The sequence below is a fragment of the Cynocephalus volans genome, chromosome 11 (assembly GCF_027409185.1).
Source record: "Cynocephalus volans isolate mCynVol1 chromosome 11, mCynVol1.pri, whole genome shotgun sequence".
NCBI lineage: Eukaryota > Metazoa > Chordata > Mammalia > Dermoptera > Cynocephalidae > Cynocephalus > Cynocephalus volans.
This window is the reverse complement of record NC_084470.1, coordinates 96,925,384-96,950,075: the sequence shown is the minus strand read 5'-3', so window position 1 is coordinate 96,950,075 and position 24,692 is coordinate 96,925,384. Positions and strand designations below refer to the sequence as shown.

The window sequence follows — 24,692 nt, the reverse complement described above, 5'->3', positions numbered from 1 at the left end:
AGGATTTGCCCCGTGAGAAATCTGTTTCCAAGTTCCTTTGGCCACGACACATTCTGCAGAGTCAGAATGCCTGGTTAGAGTGGTCAGAGTCACAAGGCCCGTGAATAACCTCAGCAGAGGGAAGCGTGGGAAAGGAAAGCATCTGCAGACTTGCTCTGGGTCTTGGTGCTAAGCAGCTCTCCTCCGCCACCTAGTGGGAACACCGGTCTGTCACTGGGAGCTACTCTACAAGCATGTGAGCTGGAGTGCCTGGCATAGGGAAAAAGAAAGGCTGGGGATACCGGATTCGGATAAAATATTGAGTTCTAGTCTATGGTCAAAATCTTGCAGCTTTTTCAAAACATCATATTGTACACAATAAATATATATACAATTTTTATCTGTCAATTTAAATAAATAAACACTTCTAAAAAAACAATTTGTGGCTTTAATAGAACCATTTCTGTTCTCAGGGAGTGTTTTAGGAATATAAGAAAAGGGGTTAATTAAACGGTCATTCCAGTTTAGTTTTCATTCATTCAAAACATGTGCTGAGCTCCTAGCCCATCTAGGGAACTGTGCCGGGCAGAGTGGAGGGACGCTGAGATAAAGGAGGTGGTTAGTTCCTGGGGTATAAGTAGGGGACAACCCAGAATGAAGACTTTAATTTCATTCCATGCTAAGAACAAACAGACACAACATACTGGGGGACCCTTTGTTATTCTTCACCCCTCCTGGCATTTCTGGGTGGGGCAGGAGAAGGAAGCTCCCTCCATGGAGATGCTCCCTTCCTCCCTGAATTCTGAAAGCCTCTTCTGTTCTCTCTTTCCTACACTTAGTAGATCTAAAAATATAATATAGATTACTGTATAACGATAATTTGCCTTGCTTTAATAATGGCTAGCACTTGACAACCATTCCTAGTTGTTTTTTAAAAATTTTTTTTTAAAAAGATGACTGGTAAGGGGATCTCAACTCTTGGCTTGGTGTTGTCAGCACCATGCTCAGCCAGTGAGCCAACCGGCCATCCCTGTATAGGATCCGAACCCGTGGCCTTGGTGTTATCAGCACCGCACTCTACCGAGTGAGCCATGGACCGGCCATAACCATTCCTAGTTTTAAATTCCCCTTTGCAATGTCTAAGCTAAGCCTAATGATACTGTAGAAGGCCAGCAGGGCATTTAAGAATTTTCACCAACCCACTTCAGAAATGGAGGACTGGGGCTCTGGGAGAAGTGGCTTGCCCGAGGTCACAGAGCCTCTTACATGGCAGAGCCGGTTCTTGACAAGGGTTCTGAGTCTTGGTCTGGTCCAGTCCATTCTCCTCCCATGCCTCGAAGTCTTGACTTCACATGAGGCGGGCATCACATACCTCTCCACCCCGCTGTGCACCAGCCCAGCAGTATGAACCAATGAGCAGCTCAGTAACCGACCACGAGAAGATGACAAGGGAAGGCAGGAGTGTGGGAGAGGGGTCTAAGCCATTCCTTCCCACCTTGGGTTGTAGGTGGAAACCCAACTCAGAAATACATCTGGGCTTTTTTTACTGTGTGAAAAGGAGTCAGATGTTTTCAGCCATTTCTCTTGCTTTAATAGACCAAGCCAAGAAATAACACAAAGAATCAAGTCCATAAATCATGCCATGAAGGTATGTGGGAAGTGACCACAGTGCTGTTAGAACCAGAGAGCATGACCACGTCTTCCACCACACTTAGCAGAGTGCTAAGAAAGCAGCACTGTGTAATAAGTGGCCTAATGCTCATACCATTTATTGAGTGCCTATTATGTGCCTGGCTTTTAGCTAGGGGCTTTACATAAATAGCTAATAAGAGTGAGAACCAGAATCTATCAGATACTTCTCCTGTACTAGGCTTTCCAGGCATTTCCCCATTAGATCCTTACAACTTCGTTCTAATTCTATGGAGAAGCAACTTTAGAAAGATTGTTACCTTTGCAGGCTCACAGTGAGAAAGTGGCTGAGCTGAGATCTGAACCCAGGTAAGTCTAACTACAGACCCCACTACAGTCTGCTTCTGCCTCTCCTTGTCGCCTGGACCCCCTTCTGCCTCCTTAAGGGACCCCCACAAGGATCATATTCCAACTCATGCTGACCAGATGCTTACCTTCTTTGCTGTTTCAAACTCTAATCCTTCTAGCGCTTCCATGGCCAGCTCACGCCAATCAGTGTCTGTCACGCCCAAGCAAGCAATCTGGTAGGCTTCTTTGAACATTTTCCTATCCAGGTACTGGTACATTGGAGCAGACTGCAGGATTTCATCAAAAGGAAAAAAGAAGACTGTTTGCAGAGCAATGGAAAGAGTCAGATTCATACAAAACTCATATCCAGATGTGCACGACTTAATTACGAATGTCTGTAAAGAAACAATACAATGAGCAATCGGCACCCTCCTCAGCCTCACTCCAGCCCACCTTGTGTGCCTTCTGCTCTGCCAACCCCACAGCCGAGCTACAGCAACCTGCAGCACAGACCACCTGCCCACTCCCCCTTCCCCACCTCCAGGCCTGCTACCACAAGATGTCACCCTCACCTGGAATGCCTTTGCCCTTCCCCCGCTCTGCAGAAAATACCTACTTGGCTTTCAAGGCCCTCTTAAGATGTCGAACCCCCCGTCCTGTATCCTAAAAACACTACCTGAGGATAGAAACAATTGTATTAAAGCCACAAGTTTTGTGTGTGTGTTTTTTTTTCAGAACAGTGTTTATTTATTTAACCGACAAATGAAAACTGTATACATAGTTATTGTGTACAAGATGAAGACTTCTGGAAAGTCTTCCTTGACCCTGCAAGCCCCCACCCCAAGGGAAGGAGTCTGAGCTTCCTCTGCTCTTTGTCCAGATCTTGGGTTGTGTGGTAACTACGTGCCTATCTCCCCAACAAGGCCATGTATAACCTGTGGACAGCAGCAGGTTGTACTTACTTCTCCCAGCACACCCTCAGTCTGTCTGCTGAAGAAATGAATGACATTACCGGGAGAAAGGGATCTGGGATGGTCTCTTCTTAGAGGGACTGAGTCCGAGAAAGGCAAGTGATTTTTCTCCAAGTTACCCATGAAGGCTCTAGAGACAAGTCTCCTAGTTCTCTGGTGCTAGAGACCAACTCCCTCCTACAAGATGGGGTTGCCTTGTTGTCAATACCTGTGAATGGTTCCTAATAATTTTTAAGGCTCATAAAGTGCTTTTGGATGTGTCCCAATAGCCTTGTGTAGTATGGTATTATTATTCCCTGAGAATAGCTCAGGAGCCTGAGATTCAGACAGGACAAGTGACTTGTCTGAGGAAACATACTTGGCAAATGGAAAACCTGAGGGGAGCCAGAAGCAACATGACACTCCAGGTTCTGTTTCATGCATGTGTGTGTGTGCGTGTGTGTGCGCACGTGTGTGTATGCATGAGAACAAGTGTGAGCTGGGCCTGGATGTCTTTAACAACAAAAGGCTCTGCTTGTGTTTTAGGCTAGTCCATGTGCTTCAGGGATCTGCATCCCTCCTCCTGGACGCCCAGGCCATGGAGAGCAATCAGCCAGTACCTCTGTGCTAATGGTTCCCAAATGTGGAGCTAGAAGTGCTGTTTTCTCCATTTGAGGCCTTTATCTTTGAAATTTCCGGTCCCATTTCTTAGCTTTAGAGTTGGAAGGAAACTCTTTTCCTTTTAAGCCAGTCTATTGCTCTGACAACAAGACATGGCTGCTCCCGAGTGCTTGTCTTTTCTACTGTGACACGCCATCCACCTGCCTCCCTTTAGAGCAGCAGCAGGGAATGGATTGGGCAGCAGTTGAGCTAGAAGCCAGCCCGGGCTCAGCCATTTCCTACCAGGATGACTTTTAGGTAAATCCATTAACTTCTGTTTAGATGCCCTGCCCAGCTCAGGCTGCCATAGGCAGACAAGAGAGGTGCTTTGGAAATAACACGTTGGGCAAAAGCAAGCATGATCATTACCTCTGTGGTATTTTCTCAGCGCCAGCTCCTTACCATCTCCCCAGCTCTGCAGACTTGCTCCCACCCCTACCTTTTCCTTTGTTTGAAACACCTTCCCTGCTCCTCTCTGCCTTTCCAGACCTCTCAAGGCTCAGATCAAGTTTCACCACTTCCTAGAAGCTTTCTCAAACTCCCCCCACACCATGAGCTTTCCTTTCTAAACTCCTTTACTAAGTACCCTCTGTTTTGTGGTTTTTTGCTATTTTATGACTATCAGTAATAGTAAGAAATAATAATAGGAATTAGGGCAGATAAAACTTGAAAGATGGGTATAAATAACCCCATTTCACAGAAAAAAAAAAAAAAAAAAAGAGGCCCCAAATAGTGAGACGAGTTGCTCAAGTTACAGGCAGTTTAGGTGGCAGAGGCAGGACCCCAAGCCAGTGCTCCTTCCTCTCAAAGGCACAACTTCTCACCATGCTGAACACCCACGAGTGGGATGGGCACGGGACAGGCCATCAGAATCAAGCATACGATGGATGTCTAACATTTGGACTTGCCTGGGAGGCACTATCTGTGTGGAAGTTTTAAAAATATACTAACTGAACAAATACCCTCTGAACTATATTATCTCACTGTTGCCTTCCAAACGTGAAGTCACCACCGCCCTGAGAAGCCCTACTAGGGCTTGCTGCCCTACTTGGCAGCCCTGACAAACCAGTTCTTGCACAATATGATGTAAATTTCGAAAGGAAGCCAGAAATCCCAAGAGTGGGTCTGATGCCTTCTCTCTCTTCTCTAGGCCAAAACCGCAGGATGGCTGGAGGCAGAGGCAACAGATAAACAGCCTCTGTCCTGAGACTGCCTTTCCTAACCCTCAGCAGCTCTGACCTGCTGCATCAGCAGAATGGCCTTGTACAGCCAAGGGAGACTTTGGCTTCTGATCCGGCAGAGGAAGCCCTGGGCCGCCCCTTTGGCTCCTCTTAATCGGCCAAAGTCAGGGAGCAGTGAACTGCATTTATTTTTGAGGTCAGGATGGCAGTCTTGGGAGAAAACCTTTCAATAAGCATGGCCTGTTTGGTGCGACTGAGGAAGAGTCGGTTTCTGGTGGATGTGGCACATGACTTTGGGACGGGGAGCAGACAAGAATGGCGAGGAGACAGTCCGGGAGCGGCTGTCCTCACCCCTCCTCCTGCTGCCCTGCCACCCACCTCACACTCTTCTCTCTCTTGCTTTCTTTTTCTCTCTTTCCTTTTTCTTGGATCTGAATTCCACTGACATTTCTTGAATAACTGCTCTGTGTCAGGCACTAATGATGGGCACTTTCCCAGTAAGTCCTGCAGCAGTGAGCAGCAAGCGTACCACTGCTTAGAGGAAGAAGTGGGCTCCAGCCTGGGGTGAGTTGGGTTGGGGGAACAGAGACTGAGAGGGCCTGGCAGGAGGGAAATCTGGAAATATGTCTAAAGATCTTTCAAATGTACACAGCCTTTGGCCTAGCAATTTCACTTCTAGGAATTTATACCAAGGAGCTAAGTTGGGATGGATACAAAGATTTGGCTCAAAAGATGCTCACTATTCTCAATAACAAAAAAAGCTGTAAACAGCATAAATGTCCAACAACAGGTGCCGGTTGAGTAAGTTGTGGAACATTCACGTTATAGGATAAAAAGCTTATCAATTATATCTTAATAAAGCTGTATAGAGAAAAGAAAATAAAGAACAACACTGCTGGGGAGGGCAGGGGAGGCGGGTGTGGCCACAAAAGGGCAGCACAGCCCCAGAGGTCCTGTGGCACTGGAGGCGTCCAGTGTCTCGACTATGAAGGTAGGTTACACAAGCCTACTCAGGTGACAAATTGTGTTACTGTTTTGCAAACTGTTACCAGTGGGAGAAATGACTCAAAGTGTATAAGGGATCTCTGAGGGCAGGCCCGTGGCTCACTTGGGAGAGTGTGGTGCTGGTAATACCAAGGCCACGGGTTCGGATCCCTATATAGGGATGGCCAGTTGGTTCACTTGGGAGAGTGAGGTGCTGACAACACCAAGTCAAGGGTTAAGATCCCCTTACTGGTCATCTTTTATTAAAAAAAAAAAAAAAAAAAAGGGATCTCTGTAGTATTTCTTACAACTAAATGTGAGTCTACAATAATCTTAATTTTTTTTTTAGGCAAGTCAATCTTAATATGTGTAAATGCTGGAGGGGTACGTTTATTGATGTGAAGCCATGTTTCCAGTAGACTGCTGACTGAAAAGACAGATTCTTAGTTTATAGCCAATAATTCATAAAATGTGATGGGTCTACGATATCTAAATGTTAGGTTAAATTCAAAGATGACAATAAAAGAAGGTGATTAAAAGTCTCTATCTCATCCAATCAAGATGGCGGAATGGACGGTCCCCAGCATCATTCTCTCACAAATCTACCAATTTACACCTATAGAAATGTAACAATAGCCAAGCTGGGGCTGCTGGAGCTCAGGGGAAGAGGAGGAGAGACCTATGGAGTTCATGAAGGCAGGAGAAACTACGATGAGAGAAAGAAAAAGCTGCTCTGAGCATTTCAGACCATGGCTGCTTTAAGGCTCGAGCTGCTGAGCGCATGGAGCAGGAGCCGGCAGAAGCCGCAGCTGTGCCTTTCAGATGGAGTTACTTGGAGGCAGCAGGAGAGAAGAGGGCCTTGGCGGCCCCCAGGACAGCAAGACCACTAATAGGGTTCACGTGGACCCACGCAGGAGCAATGAGCCAGAACAACTGAAAAAAGGGAACCACTCAGAGGCTGGTGAGTCATCGCAAGGGACCGGAGTAGGGCCCATCCCATGGGAAGTGTTTACAGCACAGGCAGTGGGGGAGATGTGCCCACCAGGGGAACAAATCAGCACAGGACTACTCAAAGGAGACTGGACAGGAATGCAGAATTGCATGGGGTGCAGTTTGATGAAAAAACTCAGGCCCAGATCAGAGTTTCTACACAACACAGATCCACCGGGCCTCTGGAGAGCCGGAAGTACCTATAAGATCATCCATTAAACCCTGAGCTGCACAAAAAACCTTCCCTAGGGAAACAGCAGCAAAGTAGCAATTTAAACAACCACACAGCTCAAGTACTGGTTCCCACAGGAAGTTCCCCCATGTTAGAAGCAAAGGACAAAAAATTAGCTCTGGCCCAGGCACACCACCAGCACCTTGGGGCCTGCCTGGGAACTGGAGGTTTGGATCTGGGGACTGGACCCCACTCCCACTTCCAGGCAAACTGCACCAGTGCCTCGGGGCCAGCCTGGGGACCTGAAACATGGAGAAGGGGACTGGATCCCCCTCTCACAACCAGGCACACCGTACCAGCACCTTGGGCCCTGCCCAGGGACCCAGGGCATGGAGAAGGGGACCGGACCACCATCCCACAACCAGACACACTGAGCCAGCACCTTGGGACCCACCCAGGGACCCAGGGTATGGAGTCGGGGACTGGACCACCCTCCCACAACCAGGCACAACATGCCAGCACCTCAGAGCCCACCCAGGGACCCGGGGCATGGAGAAGGGGACTGGACCTCTCTCCCACAACCAGGCACAACAAGCCAGAGCTTCAGGGTCCGCCCAGGGAACTGAGACATGGATAAGGGGACTGGACCTCTCTCCCACAACCAGGCACACTGCACCAGTGCCTCAGGGCCTGCCTGGGGACCTGAGGCATGGATAAGGGGACTGGACCTCTCTCCCACAACCAGGCACACCAAGCCAGCGCCTCAGGGCCTGCCCATGGTCCCAGGGCATGGAGAAGGGGACCAGATCACCCTCCCACAACCAGGCACAACATGCCAGCACCTCAGAGCCCACCCAGGGACCCGGGGCATGGAGAAGGGGACCGGACCTCTCTCCCACAACCAGGCACACCAAGCCAGCACCTTGGGTCCCACCCAGTGACCCGAGGCATGGAGCCAGGAACCAGACCCTCCTCCCACAACAAAGCACACCATGCCAGCACATTGGGGCCCACACAGGGACCTGGGACATGGAGAAGGAGACTGGATCCCTCTTCCACAACCAGGCACATGGCGCCAGCGCCTTGGGGACTGCCCAGGGACCAGAGGCATGGAGAAGGGGACCAAACACACCCCATAACCAGGCATACCGCCAGTGCCAAGGAGCATGCCAAAAACAGTACCTCCACGTGGGTGGCCCATCCCAGCCACCACAGTAAACATGACTGCTGCAAAAGCGGCTAGATGCCACAGCCACCACGCAGATGGTCTGCCAACCACTGGAGTGCATTCACACAAGAAGAGTCACCAGCAGTGACAAAGAAAAGAAGAGGATGTCTCCACAAAACCCGTTTCAGAGTGACAGAAGAAGTATCTGCTCTATGATAATATTGCGGGACCTGATCACATCTCTCAGTATTGGACAGATCATCTAGGCAACAAGTTAACAGAGTAACCATTATTCTTTCAGAAGGAGAGAAGAAATCTAGGGCAATTAGAGGGGGGAGGGGGAGGGAACGGGGGAAGGGGAGAGGTTGGACAAGGGCATAAAGAATAATTATGATTTGTAACAATATATATGCTAGTAATATTGATTTAATTAACATATCTCAATGTTCAACCCCCAAAATATGTATAATCGATTTTGATTCAATAAATAAAATAAATTTTTTTTAAAAAGTCTCTATTAAAAAAAAAAAAAAAAAAGTCTCTATCTCCTGTTTATGGGCCACATTCAGCAAAGTACAGTAAATCTACAGCTTCATCCATAGGTAGTGGTACTTAAATAGACAAAAGTCGTGAAACAATATTTAAAGTATGATTCCACTTTTGTTTAAAAATGTTTATGTAAAATCATGTACTCATAATTGTATATTATGCATATATTATATATGTGTAAGGAAAAAGTGTGGTTGGATATATTCCAAAATATTTAAGAGTGATTCTCTCCTGAGGATGGGATTCTGAGGGCTAAAGCTACAGTTCTACAGAGAACACCGTTCACCTGGGGGGCAGGCAGCACGTGGGCGGCTGTGGTTAGGCCAGCCCCACCTTGGGTTGTCAATCTCTGCTCTCCTGTCTGTCTCTGCCTCCCCCATTAGTGGCTTCACACTCCAGCCCCCGTCTCCGTTCCTGTTCTGGCCTCCTCCTCGTTCAGGGAACTTGTGCAGAGTCTCACGCTCCCTTTTTGTCTCACAGACCTCAGCCCCCACATGCGACACCAGCCATCCTCTCTGTCTCACACACACACACCACCACCCATGTGCTCATGTGTACACCCTGCTGGACTCCCAGTGCTGCTGGCTCACTCTACTCTGCCCCACACCTGGCTCTCAGTAAAACACACTCTGCTGACAACACTGCCTATCCCTCCCTGTCTCTACCAGGAAGGGGATAAGAATAGAGGCTCAGTGAGACTGAGCTATTTACCCAAAGACAAAGATGCTCAGGTTGTATGGGGTGGAGACAGGGCTTCAGGTTCCAAGTCCAGACTGCCTTCCATGATATCACAGCTGCCATACTCTTCTGTCCTCCCTCTCTCCTCACCATCCCCTCCCCAAAGCACCAGGGAGGGACCCGGCTTTCCTGTCTTGTCTGCCCTGTTACCACTGAGAGAGAACAGGTGCCCGAGTTACCTGCGGCACCTCCACGGCAAACATGGAGAAAGAATGGAGGCAGAAGATCTTGGAGCTGTTGTAGCCAACCACAAAGCCCTGCAGCTTCTGCTGGTGCACGGGGAAGGTGCTGGCTTTGATATTAAGGTAGCCTCCTCCAGAGAAGCAGAGCATGTCCTCACACTGGGTGTTCCAGGCCACGCTGTCGGCGTTGGGTTCCTGAGGGACAGGGATGGTGAGGATCCTGTGAGAACCACCCAGGGCTTTGGCACCATTCCCACATTTCAGTCAAATACCCCTATTAAAGCCTGAATCATAGCAAATTTCTCACAGTGGAGTGGAAGGTAAAGAGGAAAAGGGACCAGAGAGAGATGGATGGGGGCAAGCTCCTCCAAGCACTTGCATATTGTTGGAATTTTTGAAATAAGCATTACTTTTGAGAAAAATTACTCTTCTCTCTCCAAATATTAATCACTACAGAGTAAGTGTAAAATCAGCAAAGTAGGATTCTACCTCTATCTAAGAATAAATGTACATCTCCATGTACAGAAGAAGGCTTAAAAGGATATATTCCAAAGGATTAACAGTGATTGTTTTAGAGAGGACAGAGTTGTGGGTGCTTTTTATTTTCTCCATTTTTTGTTTGCCTCAATTTTTTTTGGTCATGAACATCTATTGTTTTTCATAATAAGAAAAGAATAGTGAGTTATTTTTAAGATTAGAAAATAATATATTGTCTCTGCATTTACAACACACACCCTGTAAAAATACAGTCACCCTGGGAGGCACCTTCTCTTCTCAGTCTTTTGTTCAGCCCTGGAACCTCAGGGACCGGCAGATGCACAGACCTCTCTGCCTAGAATCTTTTACAACATCTAAATCTTTTACAATGAGCATGGATTGCTTTTTTTTTTTTTTTGCCTAGCCTACTACAGAGCCATCAGTGGGGAGCGGGGTGGGCATGCCCCCATCCACTCTTATGTGGTTCCAGGCTCTGACACAGATTCACAACTGGGGGCCCCCTAACCCACCTACAGGGCTGTGGGGGAGGCAGTGCTGAGTCGGGGAGAAGTGTAGTATTTCTGACCCTGTGTTGTGCCATGCACTGAGCTAGGCACTATGAGATCTTGTTTATTCCTGCAGCAATTCTGTGAGGGGCAATTACTAGTTTCATCTTAGAGATAAGGAGAACTGAGGGTCAGAGACCAAGACCACATGGTGAGAGATACAGGTGGACTCAAGCCCAGGTCAGCCTGAAGGTAGCAACTGTGCCCCTTCTTCCCCCAGCCACTCTGCTACTCAGTGACGAGTGAGTTGACACTAACTGGGAGTCGCCTCTGGGCTAGCGGTCTCCAGAGAACCCCTTCCATTGACAGAGGCAGCTCCCTACTCCAGGTCCCCTCCACCCTCCTGATTCTGCTGCCAAGCACAAGGAAGAGCCCTGATAAGGGGACTTAAACCTGCCCCTAATATTGGGAAACTGCAGTGGCTGAGGAAATCAGTCAGGGAAGGTTCTAGCTTTGGGGAGAACTCGCTTCAGGCAAACCGGCCCTGACCACTTATAAAGCCCTAAAGAGACAAAGAGCAGCTGAGTCCAGCAGAAAGCCAGCCAGGTACTGGGCACAGAGCCTTCGGGCCTCCTTTTCTAGTGACATACCTCCTCCAGCCTATACCCAAAAAGATCCAAACATGCCTGTACCCAAAAAGATCCAAGCAGTTCACATCTTGCTGGCTCTTACAGCATCCTTGAAGCAAGTAGAAGGGTGGTCTCCCCCCACCCCTGCCCCAATCCCTTCCCTTCTTTCAGACAACAAAACTGATCCTGTTTCCTTACTGTACCTTACGTCGCTCATAGAAACAGGCAGGCCCCAGTAGGTGAGACACAGACTTCTTCACAAGAATCATTACCTTAGCCCATTCACTGAGAACCTACAACATGCTCCACTTAGATTTACCACCATCTCGTTCATTGCTCAGAGTAAACATATAAGAAAGGTGTTACTTGCCCATCTTACTGGCAAGGGAACCAAAGTGCAAAGAGGCTGCCTACGCCCTGTAGCCGGTGGGTACATGGGAAGAACAGGCTGTGTCCCAGGGCCTCTTGGACTCTGCACCTTTCTAGACCCTGCATCTCAAGGCTCCTCCCAGAGACCTGCCTGGGCCAGAGCCTTGATGCAGAGCTCCTCCTGCAGGGACTGGGAAGCTAAAGGAGGGTCTCTATACAAGGACCATATCCTCAGGTACTCTTGGTGACTCCACCTGAAAAAGCAGCTCCCTGGTGTGGATGTCATACACAAGGCATGTGTTGTTTTCGTCCACCACGGCCAACTTGTTACGAGAAGCACTCATGTCCAAGCAGCGCACGGCTGTGGCCTGCTTCAGCAGGACAATGGCAAACAGATTGTCCACGAAGATCTTCAGAATCTGGCAAAATTTCAGAGAAAAAAGTATGAGTCACCATGGCAACAAGAAACTGGAACAATGCCAGACTGTTGGAATCCCATGTGTTCTGCAAGAACAACTCCCACTAACTCCACCAGAAGCTCTGTGCAGAGAAAAGGACTCATCAAAGAAAGATGGGTGGGTTACTTATCCTTGGGGGGAACAGAAGTGTGGTTCATCATCAGAGGATGCTGAAGTAATGACAGGCCCAAGACATGCCAAACTGACTTTAGTGTCTACCTGGACTGGGGATTAGTTAATGATATGACCCAAACTGCAGAGTTAGGAGACACTATCTAGCAAACACCTGAGTAACAAACTAACATAGGAAGAGGCTACTGTAAACACTGAAAAGACATCTGGTACAGAATAATGATGATGATAATGCTGATGATGAAAGCTACCATTTCTTGACATCCCCATTTTTGACAGCCCTGAGAAACATGGTGTATTATCCTCATTTGTAAAACTTGAGCCTCAGAGAGTTAAAGTGACCTGCCCACGGTCACACAGCTAGTGAGTAGCTAAGTAAGAACATGACTCCAGGTTGAACTGCCCCAACACCTATCCTCTCGGCCTCCCATAGGGCGTGAGAGCTGAGTGTGAAAAGGAAGTGGATCCCCCCTTCGGTGTTGCTGCTCCAAGGCTCCTGCTGATCTCACACTCCTGGATTTCCATCCCCGGCAAAGACCTGACAAGCCTCAGCCATGGACCATCTGGTACACAGCTCCACTCTCAGGCTAATGCAGTTATATTTTGACTTTCAAATTTCCATACAGCCCACTTAGGACTTTTCTTATTTTGAGCAATGAGCAAAGAACACACACACACACACACACACACACACACACACACACACACACACTTATTTTGAGCAATGAGCAAAGAACACACACACACACACACACACACACACACACACACACACACATCTGTTTAACTTTGTTTAACCTAGATTTCCCACATCTATTTGACCAAAGGGCCCATTTTTCTTAGAGCATCTAGTAATGCCCTGGGACCCCACATTCTCTAGGACACATGCTAGAACACACCGCATTAATCCATTTCACTGCCCTAACAGAGATCTGACTTAAGTAATGATCTCTGCCTCCCTCTCTAGCAATCCATTGAAGCTGCATCTCTAACAAATCTCCCACCTGCTAGGTGACCTTGGCCCACTAATCCACTCTACGTGCAGCCCAGAGTCTGTAGCACCAACACTGCCAGAATGCAGACGTGCCATGAGTCTGAGGGCCACTGTGCCTTTGGCCTGAAGTGGTCCTCACAGAACTCTGGGCTGCCCTCCAATGCACCCATGGAGGGGAAAGCCCTTTTCCTGCTCCTGGAACATATCTCAGGGTCATCCCTAGTTGGGTCGCCTGCATCTGCATGCAGATGATCAGCCTGATGGGAGACATGAGCACTCACCTGTCCATTCTTCAGGCCCACTAACAGCCCTTCCCTTCCAGGAGGGCCACCAATCACTTTGATGTAACGAATGAGAGACTCCATCTGCCACTCCCGCTCCTTCACTCCACTGAAGGACAGGCACTGCAGCCGTTTCTCCTAGAAAGCAAACCCAGCTCTGCATGGACACTCAACAGAATAAGTGCTCCCAGTCGTCCCAAGGAGGTCTTCCTGCACCTGAGGGGCGAAAGAATATCTACACATGCAGTATCTATCTAACCCCATCTAGTCCCCATGATTGGCATCCTTCAGGCAATTCTTCCCTATGGAGCCCAACTAAACCTCAGAACTTCAACACAGACCTCCAGGGAGCCACAGCCAGAGGCAGCACCTGAAAGTACACCTACTTGCCACACCTATCCTGTAACTTGTGGTACTCCTAAACTGCTTGAAGTTCTAGACTTTCAGAGAGGCTTTCATAGTATTTTACAGAAGAGCGGTTTCTAAAGGATTTCTTCCATCTCACCACTTCTAATAGGCCTATGTGAAACCAAATCCACCTTACTTCCAAGGGTGCTGGGCTAGCCTTCTCTCAAAGTCTTTCCAAACTTCTCTTGGCATTGATCTAGACACTTTCAAGGACTCTAAGTCGAGAAATTTTTTTCTGTGAATAAAAATCTCTCAGAAAATAAAACTTCTTTGCCTACCACTGAGTTGATATACATTTTTATGTGTATATGGTTACCACAAAAAAATCTGTCTTCATTTTGTAGGACATCAATTTACATTTTAAGTCATTGAAATATATCTAATCCCAGTATGACAAAATGCTCTACAATCCAAAGAAGTATTCTCCAGTTTACGGCCCGTGACTTTTTTTTTAAAAAAAGATGACCGGTAGGGGATCTTAACCCTTGACTTGGTGTTGTCAGCACCACACTCTCCTGAGTGAGCCACAGGCCGGCCCCTAGGCCCCATGACTTTCTAATAGAGCCTGATTCACCTAGATGCCAGGGAGATGAAAGCCAAGAAACCGCCCCTGTGTTTGATGTAGGGACTTTTTCCTTGTGACTAGTTTTAAAACCATGAGGTGGGAACCCTGTCCCTGGGGGGTGCGTAAAGCAGGTCCGGCCTGACCCTCCATCATGCTGCTGCCCACCTGGCAGAGGACGATGTGATCAGTACACACCACCAGGAGGTTGCATTCAAACTTCCTGACAATCTTCTCCTTCACCCGGTAATGCATGTCTGATGAGTCATCTGAATACAGCTCATAGATGAGGATTTTCTCCGGTAGTTGGATAGCTAATCGATTTTTGTAGATGGCAATTTTCTTGACAAGCTCTTTACATTTAATCCGAACTGTCAAGGAAAAAAAATCAAACTCTGGCAAGAGGTTGTTAAGTAAGGTGGAAGGCAAAGAAATTAAAAGATATCATTTTACTTAACGCTACTGGCAATTAAAGTGAGACACTCTGTAGTGGATTGAATTGTCCCCCCAAAATTCAATGAAGCTTGAATTGTGTTCCCCAAGTGTCCACACCAGCATACAGAGGAGGTCGAACATGAAGTCAAGGTACCTGATTCGCCAGCTTTGAGATTTGATGCCTGCCCCACTGGGTTTGACTTGTTTGGGACCTGTTACCCCTTTCTTTTGGCCTATTTCTCCCTTTTTGCATGGGAATATGTACCCTGTGCTCATCCCACCATTGTATCTTTTGAAGTAGATAACCTGTTTTTGATTTCACAGATGGGACTTTGAACTTTGGACTTTTGAGTCGAAACAAGTTAAGACTTCTGGGGATGATTAGAAACTTGGCCCCACTGTGACTGTTAAGAGGGTGGGAAATCCTATTAAGGTGGAGCCTTGAAGAGGTGATTGGGTTTTAAGACTGCGCAGTAGTGAATGGATTAAAAATGGTGGTCAGGGGCGTGGTTCTGAGGGCTTTAAAAGAAGAAGAGAATCTGTCTTGCTCTCTCTCTCTGCTTCCACCATCCTGCAATGTGAGACTCCTGGGTCAATGTTGCCACCACTAGATAGACTTTCGATTTCCAAGCTTAAAACTGTAAGCAATAAATTTTGTTTTCTTTATAAATCACCCAGTTTCATGTATTTTGTTATAAGCAACATAAACGGACTAATACACACTCTCATTAAAAAATCTTTACAGAGTGTCTACTATGTACAATCAGCTCTGCTGAACACTGGGATCCAAAGTTACATGCAATACAATCTTTGTGGCCTCAAATCACAACCGAGTGTGGAAAATAAAACACCTAGTGCTATCATCACCTGCTGAATACAAATCTAAACTCTGCACAGCACTAATGATCCCTGATGATCAGGAGCTTAAGTGACTGACCTCACCTCTGACTACTTCTGTAGAGGATTCATAAGGCAAATGTACCTCACAGGGCCTGATTTTCCAAAGCCTTTCAGTTTCAAATACTGACCTTGCAAAGCACAGGAAATTTCCCCCAGGGCATTGAGTCTCTGTTGCAAGATAAGAATTGTAACACAGCAAGGCTGCTGGTTCTAAGACAGACAAGGTACTAATTGATATGTAAAGTTACTAAAAAGCCGCTAGAGGGAAAAGGAATGTCCGCTAAATCAAGCCTTTGTTACTGGATCACTTAATTGCCTAACAGAATGTCATCTGACTTGTTTTTACTGAATGTTACCAGCTTCTATTGTAAAACTTGTTACACTGTACTTAGCAAAACCCCACCTATGTCTCTTCCTGTAACTTGGTCTGGAGAATAAATGCAGGAAGAGAACCCCGATTCCTGGTTAATTTCCCAAATGGAAGGATATGCCTTATGCTTGAGGGTCCTGGGATATTTACCCCTTTCTGGGGCTTCTCACTGCTCGAAAGAGATGGGCTTTGAGTAATCTTTGGTGGCTCCATCACCCAGGGGAAAAAGGGGTGAAAAATCCGTGGGAGGCAAAGCAACACACTTCCCACCCAACTCCTTGACAATAGGGAACGGCATGTAGTGTCTGATACACACTAGGCTCTACACTCTCACTACAGACCAGGTGGAGAAACTGCCCCAGAAGGGACAGCTGCCCAAGTGGCTATACCCTCACCATCACAGCTGGAATCTTCAAACAGAGGTGCTCCAGGATGGGGACCAAAGGATGTCCATCTGAATCACAAGACAACCCCTAACCTGGAGCTCTACACAAAGGTACCTGGCAGTGTGCACATCTGGATATGAATATTCCTGAAATAAGTGGATTCTCAGACTATTCAACTGGTATGGCAATTGCGTGGACAGAGGGGGACTGAGGTTAGAGCTTGACTGACTGTGCTAAGCCTGGATTTACCAACAGAGCCTGTGCCGACCCTCTGTCCCTGCTTACCTCTGGCAGCAGGACCTGCCAGTAGGCAAATGAAGACTGGGCTGAGGAAGAAGCATCCCAGAATGATCTTGACCACAAAGGATAAACGTTCACAAAGACATGCAGGTCTACCACCACCCTGGCTCTGACTTGTCGTAAGTCATTCTCCCTCACTCAGGGAGTCCATGGACCACTTGGAATTATTCACAAAGCTTTGTGAGTTGAGGCACATTTTTTGAGGGAGGGTTTATTACTTTTGTGAGATCCTCAAGGAGATCTACATTCCCTGCCCCTACCAAAAAAAGCAAGACCCAGTGGCTAGCATGTTTTCAAAAGGCCAAGGAGAAATATTTCCTTTCATTTCAAGTTCCCTGTCATGAGCTCTCTCAACCTTCCCCTCTGCTCAGTGTCTAGAGGGCAGAGGGGCTGTACCTGCCACTTACCTTTCTGCTCAGTGATCAGGTGCTGCACGATGACATCAGTCATGCTGTCCCTGTAGGTATACCGGTCCCTGTAGAGCCCATGGACTGTGCTGAAAATAAGCTGGTATAAGGAAATGGAGCCATCCTGGCAGCCTACCACCTGCAGCGGAAGAGGGAGAAACAGTCTACCCTCCAATCTGTCAGGAATGATTGCCAATGACCTGACTGGCTAAACGTGGCTGATGTTCAGTGCCTCCTCAAGCAATGGCCCAACAGAATGAACTTCCTCTTCTTACCACATAGTTGGAATCAGGTTTCACTTTACACGTCCACACCCAGGAGTTCTGCTCTCCAATTGTCCCAAGCCGTACTCCATCCTTGGTGAAAAGGGATACTTGCTTGTCTGATCCCCCCAGCAAAATGTACTCCCCTTTAGTAAAGTAGCTGATGCAGCAGGGGTCAAAGTTCAGTGACCGATCCTTCCCAATCTGAGAAAAGAGAACACACACCAAGGGAGAAACCATTTCTAAAACCATAATGATCACAACGCAGTTGAGGGTTTTTCCCACCAACTTCAATGGGAGGAATTGGGAAGACAGGGAAGAGCTGGCCAGCCTTATCTCCTGCTTTTCTTCTGTGTTACTCCATCATGAACTCAGGCATCTCTACCTCTGCATGTCCCAACTCTCCCCCTCCACACAGCCAAATCCCTGACTCCTACAGTCAATAGTGTCTCTCCCAGTCTCACCTAACTGCTCCAGGAGGGTGTTGGCTGGAGGCTGGGGATGATCTTTCTCCCTTAGCCCCTCCTCTGGACATGGAACCTTGCTGTGGTTCAATGGGTCCCTTCAGCTTTTCTCTCTTTTTTTAGTATTTCACAAAGCTGACATTATTTTGATTAAAAGACTGTGCTTTACTCTGAAACTATGCCCATCCTATTTCTCTTTATAAAAATTTTTTGAGATACTATTCACATACTATACAATTCACCCATTTAAAGTATACAACTCAATGCCTTTCAATATATGAAGGTACTTCAAAAAGTTCATGAAAATATTCACTTTATCTTTTAATTCTATCTTTCCATGAACTTTCTGAAGCATCCTCATAGTCACAGAGTTGTACAATGATCATCACCATCTAATTCCAGAACATTCCCATCATCCCCCACAAAAAACCCTGTATCTGTTAGTAGTCAATCCCAATCCTCCCTCTCCTCATCCCTGGCAACCACTAACCTACTTTCTATGTATACAGATTTGCCTGTTCTGAACATTTCATATAAATAGAATCATACAATATGTGGCCTTTTGCATCTGTTTCATCCATGTTGCAGCATGTACAGCACTTCATTCCTTTTCATTGATGAATAATAATCCACTGCATGGTATACCACATTTTATTTATCCATTCATCAGCTGGAGGACATTTGCATTGTTTCTACCTTCTGGCTATTATGAATAATGATGCTACGAATATTCATGTACAAGTTTTTTTGAGTGGACATATGTTTTCATTTCTCTTCAGCATATACTTTGAAGTGGAATTGCTGGTTCATATGGTAACTTTATGTTTAATCTTTTGAGGAATTGCCAAACTTTTTCAAAGTCACTGCACCATTTTATATTCATACCAGTAGTGTACGAGGATTCCAATTTCTCCATCCTAGTGGGTGTGAAGTGGTATCTCATTGTGGTTTTGATTTGCATTTCTCTGATGGCTAAATAATGTTGAGCATCATTTCATGTGCTTATGGGTCATGGAGAAATGTCTATTTAGATCCTTTGCCAATATTTTTAAATTGGGTTACCTGTCTTTTTATTATTGAGTTGTAATAGTTCTTTACATATTCTAGATACAAGTCCCTTATGAGAGATATGATTCACAAAAATTTTCTCCCAGTCTGTGGCTTGTCTTTTCATATTCTTTTTTTTTTAAAAGATGACCGGTAAGGGGATCTTAACCCTTGACTTGGTGTTGTCAGCACCATGTTCACGCAGTGAACTAACCGGCCATCCTTATATGGGATCCGAACCTGTGGCCTTGGTGTTATCAGCACCACATTCTCCCGAGTGAGCCACGGGCCGGCCCCTCTTTCCACTTTCTTGATGGTGTCTCCTCAGCTTTTAGGATGAATGTCAAACTCCTGAGCTCAGCCCCCAAGATCCTTCTATCAGCCAAAATGAACTTCTTGCAGTTTCCCAAGTGGACCGTGTTCTTGCAGGCCTCCATGTCCCACAGGTGCTATTCTCCACACCACCCCAGGCCTGGCCAGGAATGCTCTTTGCCTCTCCTTCTCTGCCAGGTGTCATCTCCTTCAGGAAATACCACCAATCTCCCCACCCGAGGCCTAATTTACCCTCCCACCCCATGCTCCCACAGCCCCTGTGTTCGCCTCTCCCACAGCATGTCCTCTCATAGCTCTACAGTTGTAGGTTTAATTTCATGTCTTCCCCCACTGAAATCCAAGCTCCTTATTGCCACTGGAGTTTTTTGCTGCCCCTTAGGGTATGTTGTGAATAAAAAGAATAAATATTTATGATTAACATTACTAAATATTCAATTTATTAAAGAAATAACTCCAGAAACCTAGTTTCTTATATTTTTAAGTTCAATTTACAAATATTTTCCTTTTTCTAACTCTAGTAGAAGTGAACAACCACTTGACTTTGACTATTTAATGAATTCAATTTTGAACAGATTATAAAATCCTTTAAATATTTAGTCCCATTTGCAACTTAATTAGTTAATTCTCTTAAACTAATTTAAACTGCAATTATAAGTTTAGTATATTCAATTTTCCTTTCCTTTTTAGGAATTTCAAACGCTTAGCAAACAAAACTTTCCCTAGTACATATACAATGCTAGTAAATCTCATAAGAAAACATGGAAGGCTGGTGGCTTCTGGTAATGGCTCAGTAGTTCCTACAGGACCAATCCTGCTGCAGGTAACAGCTATAAACTCTGGACCAACTATAAACAACAATCACAGAAGGCACTTGAGGGCAACCCAAAGCAGGCGGAAACTGAAGACATGCACATTTGGAAGAAGGGAACAGCATCAGGTGAGCTTCTCATTTTTTTAAATGTTTTTTTTTGCCTGAGGACAGGCCTCATCAGCACCATGCTGGGTGACCACAGAATTTGGGAGGACCACAGCAGCTAGAAAATGAGGTGAGAAATCCCAGAAAAGGGACATAGAGCGACAGCCTAAATTCTGCACATAAACTGCTGAATATCTGGGAACACCTGAAGTACACATGCACAACACAGAGGCCCAGCAGCTTAGCTAAGGCTAGAGAACTGCAGAGAGATTCCAGCTGCTACCCATGACTGAAAACATGGAGTTTGAATTTTGAGTCCAGCAAAGTAAACTGCCTGCTTGAATGTATGTGTGCATACACACACTAATCTTAAGAGCAATGTGACAGAAATGAGTCACTATGATGTATCATTCACAATGTCCAGAGTACAATCCAAAATTCCAAAAAAGCAGGAAGATGTGAAACATATTCAAGAGAAAAGAATCATGGAGACTGACCCAAGATGACCCAGATGTTAGAATTAGCGGATGAGAATTTTAAAACACTACTAGAACTATGGCTAAGGATATAAAGGAAAATATGCTTGTAATAAATGCACAAATAGGAAAAATGAACCCAGTACAAATTCTAGAACTGAAAAATGCAATAACTAAAACAAAAATTCACTGGATGGGTTTAACAAAAATATTAGAGATTACAGAAGAGTCAATGAACTTGAATACTGAGCAATACAAATCCTTCAATCTGAAGATCAGATGTAAAGAAGGAGATTTTAAAAAATGAACAAGGCCTGAGTGACCTGGAGAACAATACCAAAAGGTCTAACAGAAGTTTAATTGGAGTCTCAGAAGCAAAGGAGAGAATGGGGAAGAAAAAACATTTGAAAAAATAATGGCCAAAATTTTTCCACATTTGGTGAAAGGCAAACACATAAATGTATTATGGATTCAAAAAGCTCAGTGAACCCCAAGCAGGAAAATGTAATGAATCTGTTGAACATTCCAATATTGCTTAGGAACTTGATTTTAAAAATTCTCATATCTTTTCCTTTAAAATCAGAAGTATACTGCCCATACCAGCCAGCTGCCAAAAATACATACATACATACATACATACATAAATAAATAAAAATTAAAATAAATAAAATCAGAAGTATAAAATTAATTACTCAATTACAGCTTTTAAATGGTCATCACAATACTACCCTGAAAGATATTCTAATACGGATTCTGGCACCAGTCTGCCTGGGTTCCAAACCAGACTTGGCCACAGACTGAACTGTATGCCCTTGAGCAAATTACTGACCCTCTCTGTGTCTCAATTTTCTTACATGTAAAATGGTGATGACAATAGTACCTACCTCATAGGGTTGTTTTAAGGATTAAAAGAGTTAATCCTTTTGAGAGTTTATACAATGCCTGGAACTCAATAAATATTCAGCTGCTATCATTATTATTATTAAGTCAGATCCTCCTAAATATTACAAACACTGAAGTTAAAAGTGCACAAATTATACCTAAGCCTGACACAAAAGTAAGGGTTTGATTTACTTCATCATCCTATATTTAATTCTAAATCTTCCAAAAGTTAAAAGATACCCACCAATAAAACAATTTTACTGTCCCAGACAATTTGGGGTTACCATCCCAGCAGGCTGAGGTTTATCATTCAAAAATTTTGGGCCACAACATGAGCTCTAAGGCTATATACATGCAAAATATTTCCCATGACCCTGACCACCATATTGAACTTTTTTTATTATCACTATAGCAACAAGATCCCATTCCCTCCTAGTGTAGTGTGGTTATTTGACCCCAAGAGTCTCCAATACCTATAACCCAGTGCCTGGTACACAGTAGATGTGCCAACATATTTGTTGAATGAAGATGTACACACATTAAGTGAATGAATAGATAGCACCAAGAAACCTAGATATTGGATAATTAAAATGAGGATTTTGGGAAATCAGCCATGGGAAACTGAGAAAACCTTCATTAACTACTACCTTTATCTTTTTCTTTACTCAACTACAAAATAAATAATCAATGGTAAGATGGGGTAGAAGAAATGGTCCTGAAGCTGAGCTACACACACCTGAAACCCTTCCTTCTAGCATGACATGTTCTGAGGACAAGGATGCCATAAAATGAAAGGCTCCATTGAATGAGTATTTCTCATTTGCTTGGCTGTAGTACGTAACCTGTACCCACCACCTCCATTAATCCTTGGCCTTTCCTGCCTACTAACAGGTCATTCTACTACCACACTCCCTATTTTTAATCTGCCATTGACAGAAATGAGAAATTCTTCTGAAACAGGAATCTGACCATGCCACTCCCTGCCATCTATGGCTCCTGAATACTTGTAGTATATGATGTTCAAACACCCTATTCACACTACTCAGGTCCTTCACAATCATGACCACATCTTCCTTTCCAGATCCACCTTCAGTCCACAAACTCTCAGATCCAGTCACCCTGAACAACTCACTGTTCTCTGAACTGTCATACATTTTCATTCCTCCATGACTTGGTAGATGCTATTCCCTCTGCCTGAAACACCATTCCCAATGTCCTCGGCCTAGCAAACTCCTGCTCACCCTGCTCAAAGGTCACCTCTTTAAGACTTCCCATCTCCACCAAGCAGTGATGTCCCCTTCTTTTGGGTTCCTATAGCTCTCTACATGTACAGCTCTCTAGCGTGTCATATCACACCGCACTGCAATTATCTGCTATGAAGCGTGTCCCACCAGTCTGTGAGCTCTTGCAGGGCAGAGGCCTTTGCTTACACAGCTCCATGTCAGCAGCTCCTCTATGCTAGGGCTGGTCTAAGAAGGTGCTCATAAATGTTGCTAGGATGAATGAAAGCAAATAGAGTAAAGTAAGGTTATGACTAACAGCTAGACTTTATTTTTTTTTTTTTAATATTTTTTTTTTTTGTCGTTTTTTCGTGACCGGCACTCAGCCAGTGAGTGCACTGGTCAGTCCCATATAGGATCCGAACCCGCGGCGGGAGCGTCGCCGCGCTGCCAGCGCAGCACTCTACCAAGTGCGCCACGGGCTCGGCCCTAACAGCCAGACTTTAAAGTCAAACTGATCTGGCTGTCAGCAGCCGGTTCCACCATGTACTAGCTGTGTGGAACCTTGGGTGTAATATTTCACTGCTTTGAGTCTTGGTCTACTTGTCTCTAAAAAGCTGATAAGAAAAGTATCTACTTCACAGGGCTTTATAAGAATTAAATGACATAAAGTATGCAAAGTACTGAGCACAGTAAGTACCTGGTATTATGGTAAATGCTTAATAAGCAGGAGGTAACAATGATAATATATAATTACTTTCTGAGGTTTCAGAAAGTAAAAATATGCTGTAACAAGTATGACAGCAACTGGGTTTGTACAGAGCTACATACCTGTTTTCCACTTAGTTGGTAGAAGGAAAGTTTCTGTCCCCAGTCAGCTACAGCCAGGATGTCATTATGCTCCTCTCTAATCAACAGAAGACAAAAGAGGTTATTAGGGGCCATGGCCTGCTGATGAATGTAGCCCTAAGGGTTTAACAAACAACAGGAAAAAGAATACTGGCCAGGCTGTCAGGTTGCCAAATGTTGTACAGCTTTCCTGAGGCCAAAAGTTGTAATCTGGCCCAACCAATTAATCAATCCAGTGGAAGGAAGCAGAGGTGAGGCCCAGTCCTCCTGGGATCTGCTATTTCACTGAACCCCCTGCCATGAGCTTATGGCGCTGGGTCATTGTCACAGCTGAAGAAGATAAACCCCTCATTTCAGAGCTTCCTGGGGAGCAACACTCGAAGAGCAAGGTTGCAGATCCAAGAACACTTTTCTCTTGCATGGTATAAAATGTGGGGAGACAGTGGAGAAACACATCTTTGCAGTGGGAAGGCATGGAGTGTCTGATTTTTTAATGAACAATGGGGAAACACGCTTGCTGTTCCTGAAGAGGGACAATTAACACATTAAACTATGTTCTCTTGCAGTTGAGGTCCTCACATAGGTGAAATGTTTTCTGACTGGATCTTATTAAAAAAAAAAAAGTAGTGCACTCTCTGAAGACCAACAACTTTCTTTGAAACTGAGACCCTATGGGGATCAGTGCCTTGGGACTGGGGCTGCAGGACCAGCACGCAACAGAAACCCCCTCGCTGGGCCTGGGGAGCAGCCTACCTGGGAATCTAGTTCAAGAGAGAGGTGTTTCCAGCCGTTGAGGCCAGGTCTTAATATAAGGGTACTTCAAAAAGTTCATGGGAAGATTTGTATCCTTTAATTCTAATTTTCCACAAACTTTTTGAAGCACCCTCATATACCTAATGTTGCCTCTTCTTTGTTTATTAGTTCCAGCTTATCTGAGCCCGGGGCCTTTCGGTTGCCTGGCAGCACCACTGGATATGCAGGCGGGCGTGATGTAGCCTTAGTTGTAAAACCAGCCAAGAGTGGCAAAGGGGCAAATGTCACAGGCACTAAATCAGAACTGAGGGAAAAAAAGAGAGATCAAGAGGGATGTTAACAGGA

At 45.5% G+C, this 24,692-nt stretch overlaps 1 protein-coding gene across 3 annotated transcripts in view; it reads right to left on the bottom strand.

Annotated features, from left to right (window-relative positions):
* The window catches only part of IFT122 (intraflagellar transport 122), a 78,127-nt gene that overhangs the window by 26,750 nt on the left and 26,685 nt on the right, over nt 1–24,692 (bottom strand). For all 3 annotated transcript variants that reach the window (XM_063113693.1, XM_063113695.1, XM_063113696.1), the window contains exons 8-15: nt 23,577–23,652; nt 17,420–17,611; nt 17,145–17,283; nt 14,515–14,717; nt 13,377–13,514; nt 11,766–11,930; nt 9,528–9,725; nt 2,103–2,243 (exon numbers count right to left, since the gene is read on the bottom strand). In XM_063113693.1, coding sequence (XP_062969763.1) covers nt 2,103–2,243; nt 9,528–9,725; nt 11,766–11,930; nt 13,377–13,514; nt 14,515–14,717; nt 17,145–17,283; nt 17,420–17,611; nt 23,577–23,652 — 1,252 coding nt within the window. The remainder of the gene's footprint in view (nt 1–2,102; nt 2,244–9,527; nt 9,726–11,765; nt 11,931–13,376; nt 13,515–14,514; nt 14,718–17,144; nt 17,284–17,419; nt 17,612–23,576; nt 23,653–24,692) is intronic.